This window comes from Lactuca virosa, chromosome 1 (assembly GCF_052849685.1).
Source record: "Lactuca virosa cultivar CGN04683 chromosome 1, Lactuca_virosa_CGN04683_v6, whole genome shotgun sequence".
In the NCBI taxonomy this organism is placed as follows: domain Eukaryota; kingdom Viridiplantae; phylum Streptophyta; class Magnoliopsida; order Asterales; family Asteraceae; genus Lactuca; species Lactuca virosa.
The window spans coordinates 118,078,936-118,088,647 of NC_136426.1; the positions used below are offsets into that span (position 1 = coordinate 118,078,936).

The window sequence follows — 9,712 nt, forward strand, 5'->3', positions numbered from 1 at the left end:
GTCTTTGATTTCGCTTTCCATGGCTTTTGCAGCATCATTGATTATTTCCTTCAGGTTTTCAACCTTGTTATCAGATGCTTTCGCTTCAGAAAGAATTGCATTCACCGGTTCATCAAAGAGCAACGTGTACTCTTCAAACAAATTTGCTATTGGAGCCGTGACTTGACCTGTTTGTGGAAAGATCTCTTCCATTGGACTTTCGTTGGATTGAAGTTTCTTCACGAAATTGTCATCAAAAGTGACATAATAGGTTTCCTCTATCTTCTTTGATCTTTTATTCAGAACCCTATATGCCTTGGAGGTAAGAGAGTAACCTAGAAAAATCCCTTCGTCTGCCTTCACATCAAACTTGTTTCGGTTCTCTTTAGAGTTGAAGATGAAGCACCTAGAACCGAAGACATGGAAGAATTTCACATTAGGCTTGCGATTATTCAGAATTTCATACGGTGGGATTGAAAATCACTTATTGAGGAAGGTTCGGTTCTGGGTATAGCAAGCAGCATAAATTGCATCAGCCCAGAAGTACAGAGGTAGATAAGCGAAGATGAGCATGGTTCAGGCGGCTTCACATAACGAACGGTTTCGCCTTTCAACTACACCGTTTTGTTGTGGAGTATATGGAGCAGAGAAGTTAAGAGTTACTCCCTTTTCGGCCAGAAATTCTTCAAAGTCGTGGTTTTTGAATTCTAACCCATTGTTACTTCTGACATTTCTCACTATCTTTCTCAGCTTTACTTCCACCCTGCCTCACCAGGGATCAGGTCGATCCGAAACTCCACCTGCCTCTTGGTAGGCATACCTGGCAAGTGGCAACTCCTCCGGAAAAATATCGGAGAAATGACGCACAACAGGAACATCAGAGATGGAAATTGATCTCTTGTCGTCAATCCGGGTATCCACCACATATTCCAAATAACCAATGCACACATCCTGCAAACACTGCCTCGCCTTGGCAACAAACCAGATAGCTGATCCTAACCTGGTACCCTCACTATAAATGGTAATCACTCCCCAACTAGGATCTCGAACCGTCACCAATTGTCGCTCACAGTCAATCAGAGCCCCAAACCGGCACAACCAATCCATATCCATGATAATGCAGACATCTCCCATCGCCACAGGGATAAGGTCTATCAGATAACCAACACCATAAATCTCCAATACACATCCCCGATAAATGTCAGTAACGGACATTGCATGCTCATCTTCTATAGAAATCCTCAATGGTCTACTCAAAGCCTCATGTGCAATGCTAAAATCAAGGCAAAAGAATGATGACACAAAAGATCGACTTGCACCCGAGTCAAACAACACTAGAGCGGGTACAGAATGTGACATCCCCAACTTACGGCCAGAAAAGACCGATTTTTTTATGTTTATTTAAAAATTAGAGTATCCTTTTTGAGGAATAACATTGCAGAATTTGTTCCACTAAAAACATGATAATGATATCATCAAAGCATTTCTGAAGAAATGTATTTTATTTGTATTAAGACATTGGGATGTCATCGTCAATATAGAAACATAAGCATAAAGAAATATTACAAGCCCTACAGTAATTAAACTAGTGGCCTAATACTCCTTGAATCTCTCAGCAGAATGTATCTTTTATATCGCTACTTGTGATACAATAAACTGAGTGGTTAGGTTGGGAAACCTGGTGAAAGAACCCCTTTCTAAACTTTCGTATTTCTGAAAGACCCAAACTTTCATACTTGAGAATTGTTACTCCAAAACATGCTACATGCATATTCATAAAAACAATACTTTATATTGGTAAAGTGATTACAAACTACTGGATACAAACCGACTATGTTTTAATATTTTACATAACTACCCAGGATATTGTAATTTTATACAAACATAAACCGAAATACAAAAGTAATAGTAAAAACTATTCTACATCTTCCGACAGTATATAACCATACTGCTTACTTATCTCCTGCAATTGTTAAACACTGAGAAGGGTAAGCGGTGACGCTTAGTGAGCTCAATAATAGATACAATATAACGTTAAGCCATATATATATATATATATATATATATATATATATATATATATATATATATGGCAAAAGCAAAGAGGAACAAGAAACAACTAAGGCATATGTGAATCATGTGACCAAATTTCCATATCAATCAATGATTTGATTCAAAGATATACAATCAACGAGACATAACAATTTCCATACTTGATATACATCAATAACACTTTGGCCCAAATGGCACAGAAAACATACAATTTCTGATTATAATTTTGCTAGAATATACAGGCTTTCAGCCCTACATAGCCCTATGCCAATAGCAGAAGTTATACGAGTCATGCTCTACATGGCCAAAGGCACAAAGCCAATACCAGAAGTGATACGAGACATGCTCTACATGGCCAAAGGCATAAATCCGATACCAGAATAATACGAGACATGCTCTACATGGCCAGAGGCTCAAAGCCAATACCAGAAGTGATACGAGACATGTTCTACATGATCAAGAGTATAAAAACCAAAATAACTCAGGAAAGCATTTAGCACACATAACACATAACATACAATTGTTCCTATATATTAAACTCACCGTGAAATAACCGGGGGTTAAAATAGTAATTTGGGCAGCACTTCGGCTCTAAATATAACTTCCTTCGTTGAAAACTGGGAGATTTATTGAAAACCGGGCTCTGCGAGGGTTGGGCTTCAAACCGAAAAGATAAATTTCTCGGGCTTCTCGGGTACTTCGGGGCGTGTTCCGGTGTTAAAAATGATACCGGGGCTTCGAGGGAAGTGAAAGTAGTTAAAATATGGGTTTAAGGGTGAAAAGTTACAATTTTCCAACATTTACCCGGGAGGTCTCGCACCCCTTATATAGGGCCGAGGTTCGGATCCGAAGCGAGAGGGAGAGGGCAGGTGGCTGCGAAGCTGCGAGGCTCGGTACACGCGGCAGAAGGGCGATGCTTGGATGCGAGGGTCGGGACAGCAGGCGCGTTTCGGAGTTGACACGGAGGTGGCACGCGTCGGAAGGCCATTGGACCTCGCATCGCTTGGTTCTCCAGATCAGACACGCGTCTGCATGCGAGAAGGGCGACGTGGCCGAAGCTGAGCCCTGCTATTCTTCTCGGTTTTCAAAGATTTTCTCGATTTTTGAGCCCCGAACTTCTAAAATCCATAACTTTCGCATACGAGCTCCGTTTTTGACGTTATTTATATGCACGCGTAGGGAAAATTATGCTCTACAACTTTCGTTTAGACTTCGTCGGATAATTTTGATTTATTTTTAATATTATTATTTTTAACAGACCGGGACAGGAAAATCTGTTAAAAATTCATAACTTCTTCATCCGATGTCCGTTTTTGTCTGTCTTTTTACCGTTGTACTACTATTGATGAGACCTTCGAGTCTCGTTTAGGTTATGTCGGCTAAAAATCACTCGATCTAAAATTCGAGTTTTTAGCTGTCTAGTGCTAAGCTGAAACTTAGAAAAATCATAACTTCCTCATACAAAGTCAGATTTTGGCGTTCTTTTTATCAAAATTCTCGGTTTAACAAATGCTACGACTTTCATTTAGATCACCAAGGCTAAAAAGTAGTTTATCAAAAACTCACTTTTTACGTCATTCGGCGCCGTGCCGGTTTTGTCGCGGATCTTCGATTAGTCATAATTTCTTCGTTATAACTCGGATTTCGATGAGGTTTTCGCCTACATGTTTCTAACGTGATTCTTTACAACTCTCCTGAATAAAAATTTACTTATTTCAAATTTTATATTTTCGTTAAATTTCGATATTTTGCCTAATGTTCGGAATCTTATAAGACTTCCAAAACATTCTGGATGATTCTAAACATAGTTTTACTTCATTTCTAATAAAAACTATCTGTTAGAACTCAATACTCATAATTATATAATATTTCATAATATTATTCACTTTTAAAATTACATAACACGATAACCGAACGTGTAAGTTACACCTGGTAAGTACAAAAGGATTTCAATCGCATAATGTTATAACACACATATATATATATATATATATATATATATATATATATATATATATATATATATATATATATATATATATATATATATATATATATTAGAACTCGCAAGATACAATACCACTTCATATAAGCAATTTACCCCACCTCGTCGATCCTCATAATGACACGATCCATACTTTCGGATCTAAAATGAATGGTTTTACCTAATCGATGCACCCGGATCAGGTATCAATGACTATGTCTAATCCATACTCTCAGATCATTGACAAATGACTATGCCCAATCCATACTCTCGGTCTAGGGACGAATGACTATGTCTAATCGATGCTCTCGGATTAATGACAAATGCCTATGCCCAAATCATACTCTTAGACTAGGGACGAATGGCTATGCATAATCCCTGCTCTCGGATCCAAGAAAAATGTTAGAGTTCTACCCTTCGTGTATATCTTACCCATACTCTTAAGGAGACAGTGCTCAATATTCATCTTATATAATTTAGGTCTATTCTGTAAGTCCTAAATCATCATATATTATCATATATGTTCTTAACACATATTCTAGGCAATAGAAAATATCTCACACATAAACTCTTTAACAGATATTTAATACTTTTATTAATAATTGTATTAAAATCACATTCATGAAAGGGACTATACACTCACTTGTTAAAGTGATGACTCGAAACTCGGACAGCGCTTCGCTTCTAGCAACTATCTTTTCCTTTGATGTAACCCAATGTCATTATCACTAAGTCTTAGGATATTATTTCTTGTGACTAATTATTAGTATAGATTCATCATTAATTCAAAGTCTACTGATCTATAGATGATAAGGGACAACCAGATAAGATCATATCGGATGTAGGGTCCGTTTGGCATACATAGTATACTGTGTGGAAAGCCCACTTTAAACACTTCACTAAATTTAGTTGTGTCATCATCCCCGTAATTAGATAAATCAGTATAACGACTTGGAATCACTGATAAATGTTGTTTATAGGTTCATAATAATGATATACAACTTTTATTTAGACTTCGTCCGCTAATTTTGACTTTATTTTTAAAGTTATATTTTAACAGCCTTAGACAGTTAAATTCCGTTAAAAATTCTTAACTTTGTCATCCGACGTCCATTTTCGACTGTCTTTATATTGTTGAACTCCTATTAACGAGATCTTCAATTCTCATTTAGATTGTTTCGGCTAAAAATCGATCGATCTAAAATTCTATTTCTGAGATGTACACTGCTACGCTGAATCTTAGAAAAATCATAACTTCCTCTCATGAAGTCAGATTTAGACGTTCTCCATATGCATGCTCTCGGTTTAACGACTACTACGACTTTCGTTTCTAACTCTTAGGCTAAAAAGTAATTTATCAAAAATTCACTTTTTACGATACACAAAGTCGTGCCGGTTTAATCGCGAAACTTCAACGGGTGATAACTTATTCGTTATAAGTTGGATTTCAGCGTTCTTTCTATGTACGAAATCCTTTTGACAACTATAACTTTGGTTAAGATTATTTATCCTAAATAATCTTCTATTAAAAAGTTATTTTTAACACTTATTATCTTTAAATTGACTAGGCCGAATCTGTGGGCGTTAGAATTATCTGCCCATTAGGATGACTATGTCCCGGAATCATAAACAAAATAGGGCTTGTATAATGACCCCGCATGTTACCTTTCCATCCTTGGTGGTAATTGTAACTCTCATGTCCTTTCTATTGAGTATCTAACTCTAAGGCTTTTTTACTATTGGCAGTGCTCAATCTTCCACCCGCTCTTTATCCTATGTTAGATTTTCAATTGTAACCTTCGAGTTACAAACTCGATCCTTATTAGAGACTCCTGCTCCTTCTTAAACAGACTTAACTTAAGATAAGGTCTTTACTTTGATTATCGTAATAAACCGATGGGTTGTGCATCTAATTACCTTTCGTCATATGAGGCAATTGCTAGACTCAGGTCTTTTGAGTTAGACTCCAACATGGATGACACATTCCTTCATGCTCTAATGTGATATAATCATATTATAGCATGTAGCAAATCTAGCTACATGTTGTTTAACCTTAATGATGGTCTCGACACTTCTGTCGATCGCTTTGATTATCCTTTCCTTTAACCTCCTGACTTGAGTCGGATACTACATCGAGCAAGGCTCTTTGAACCAATTAACTTATTTCACAGACTTATTCTCAAGTCAGACTCGATTTGATATGACCACTAGGGTTGGAATAACAATCATCTTCGTAGTCATTACTGAAACGATGGTAACGACAGAAACAAACGAAACAAACTCAACTACTAATGCCTTACTAACCTTGTAAAATTCCCTGATCCAAGTGCGAGTTCTGTGCTTCTGGTAGTATGGGCTTCTACTACCTTTCACACCTACTCATACTCGTCCCAAGAATTGTCTCGCAGTCCACTAAGTTAAAATCACCTAGCAACCTAACACATACTAACGTGTTCAAACAACCATAAAAATTTCCCTAGACTCCACTAGGACTTATTCCATGCGTATCTTCAACAAAAATTCTACTTCAGCTTGGTTGCTGGTGGAAACGCCAGACGATGGGACAACTTCATGAATTACACCAATCGTTCTTTCTTTTTGCCAATCGAAAGTTTACTTCTCCCGCACCAGACGTGTTATTTATTAGACGTATTCTAAAGGCAAGATACCATTTTTACGATATCTTCCGATAGGTATCATTCACTATCATAAGCCTTTTCATTTCCTCCATTTTCGTCCACTACGATTCTTCACCATGACGTTCTGTACACCAAAAAGGTGTTTGGTGTACCGAGACGAGAATATAGATAGAAAAGGTTTCATTTATAACAGGTGCATAAGTCCTCCTTATTACTCCGGAAAGTTACATGCCAATTCTAATACCATAATTAAACGTTAATAAATCTGAACACATAAAATTTCCAGATCCGATCGGAAATAGACCATAGATCTGATCAAATAATAGCGTCATAAAGCATATAAGGCGTCTTTTTAGCTATAACATAAATCATTTAGCACATAAAATCACTTTAGGCATCTTCCCTAAATAAGCTAGTGCTCGTGTCTATTCAGGCATACTTCTTAAATATAGCAAACACTCATCTCACAATCATCGGTTAGCATTTTAAGTTTAAGTCTAGAAATCCTACAAATTCCTAGTTCGCTTATACTAATGCTCTGATACCAATTGTGACATCCCCAAGTTCACGGACAGAAAAGAACAATTTATTTATGCTTATTTCAAAATCAGAGTATCCTTTTTGAGGAATAACATTGCAAAATTTGTTCCCAGAAAACATGATAATGGTATTATCCAAGCATTTCCGAAGAAATGTATTTTATTTATATTAAAATGTTGGGATGTCATCGCCAATACAAAAACATAAGCATAACGAACTATTACAAGCCTTACTGTAACTAAACTAGTAGCATAATACTCCTTGAATGTATCAGCAGAATGTATCTTTTATATCGCTACGTGTGATACAATAAACTGCCTGGGTCAGGTTGGGAAACCTAATGAGTACATAGAGATTTCAATCACACAATGTTTTATATATATATATATATATATATATATATATATATATATATATATATATATATATATATATATATATATATTAGAACTCGCAAGATACAATACCACTTCATATAAGCAATTAACCCTACCTCGTTGATCCTCACAATGACATGATCCATACTTTTGGATCTAAAATGAATCATTTTACCTAATCCATACTATCGGATCAGGTATGAATGACTATGTCTAATCCATGCTCTCGGATCAATGACAAATGACTTTACGCAATCCATACTCTCAGACTAGGGACGAATGACTATGTCTAATCCATGCTCTCGGATTAATTACAAATAACTATACCCAATTCATACTCTCGGACAAGGGATGAATGAATATGTCTAATCCATGCTCTTGGATCAAAGACAAATGTTAGAGTTCTACCCTCTGTGTATATCTTACCCATACTCTTAAGGAGATACTACCTAATATTCATCTTAATTAATTTAGGTCTATTCTGTAAGTCCTAAATCATCATATATTATTATGTTCTTAACACATATTCTAGGGAATAGAAAATATCTCACACATAAACTCTTTAACAGATATTTAATACTTTTATTAATAATTGTATTAAAATCACATTCATGAAAGGGACTATGCACTCACTTGTTAAAGTGATGACTCGAAACTCGGACATCGCTTCCCTTCTAGCAACCATCTTTTCCTTTGACGTAACCTAATATCATTATCACTAAGCCTTAGTCTAATATTTCTTGCAACTAATTATTACTCTAGATTCATAATTAATTCAAAGTCTACTGCTCTATAGTTGATAAGGGACAACCATGTAAGATCATATCGGAGGTAGGGTCTGTTTGGCATACATAGTATATTGTTTGGAAAGCCCTCTTTAAACAACTCAATAAATGTAGCCTTGTCATCATCCCCGTAAGTAGATCAATCAGTATAATGAATTGGAATCACTGATAAATCTTGTTTATAGGTTAATAATAACGATAATGAACTTAAACATAAGTTATACTTAATGCACAAAAAGCATAACTCAACTTATAGGTGGTTTAGCGAAAAACCGGGCTTTGCGCGGGCAGAACTTCCAATCTGAAAGATCTATTTCTCAAGGCTTTCTGGCTCTCCATAGGTTTGCTACTAACACATTGGAAGTTCTAGAGAAAGGCCTTGGGACCTTGGGAGGGTTTTCGAAGAGATTGGATGAAAATGTGTGAAGAAAATAGTGAAAATCGTGTTCTATTTATAGGCTGCAAGTGGTTCAGTACGCTGGGCATACTCAACTTACACTGGGCCTGCTGGAGGCCACGTTTCATCATCTGGTCGCAAGCCTTGGGGAGGAAGCAGTGTGCCAGATCGCTACACATTTCGCACTCGTGTTAATCTGAAATTAATTATCTTGTAAAATCAATAACTTTCGCATACGACCTTCGTTTTTTACGTTCTTTTTATCCACGTGTAGCTATCGACAATATCTACAACTTTCGTTTAGACTCTGTCGGCTAATTTTGAATTTATTTTTAAAGTTATATTTTAACACCATTAGACAGTTAAAGTCCATTAAAATTCATAACTTTGTCATCCGACGTCCGTTTTTGACTGTCTTTATGTCGTTGAACTCCTTTTAACGAGATCTTCAATTATCGTTTAGATTGTTTCGGTTAAAAATCGATCGATCTAAAAGTCGATTTTTGAGTTGTACACTGCTACGCTGAATCTTATAAAAATATAACTTCCTCTAATGAAGTCAGATTTAGACGTTATCCATATGCCCGCTCTCGGTTTAACGACTACTATGGCTTTCATTTAGACCTCTTAGGCTAAAAAGGAATTTATCAAAAATTCACTTTTTACGATACACAGAGCCGTACCGGTTTAATCACAAAACTTCAACAGGTCATAACTTCATCGTTATAATTCGGATTCAACGTTCTTTATATATACGGAATTCTTGTGAAAAATATAACTTTGGTTAAGATTATTTATCCTAAATAATCTTCTATTAAAAAATCATTTTTAACGCTTATTATCTCTAAATTGACTAGCCCAAATCTACGGGCGCTACACATAATTTACAAGGAAAGTACTTAACAGGAGCAATATCATAACAAAATATAAAACATATCAACATAAATAATAAAGAAACA

At 36.1% G+C, this 9,712-nt stretch overlaps 1 protein-coding gene across 1 annotated transcript; it reads right to left on the bottom strand.

The window, feature by feature from the left end:
* Positions 1–747: 747 nt before the first annotated feature.
* LOC145119646 (uncharacterized) lies at positions 748–1,338 on the bottom strand. Its single transcript, XM_079055351.1, has one exon. It carries the CDS (start codon positions 1,336–1,338, stop codon positions 748–750), a length of 591 nt encoding a protein of 196 aa, XP_078911477.1.
* Between the last annotated feature and the right edge of the window lie 8,374 nt (positions 1,339–9,712).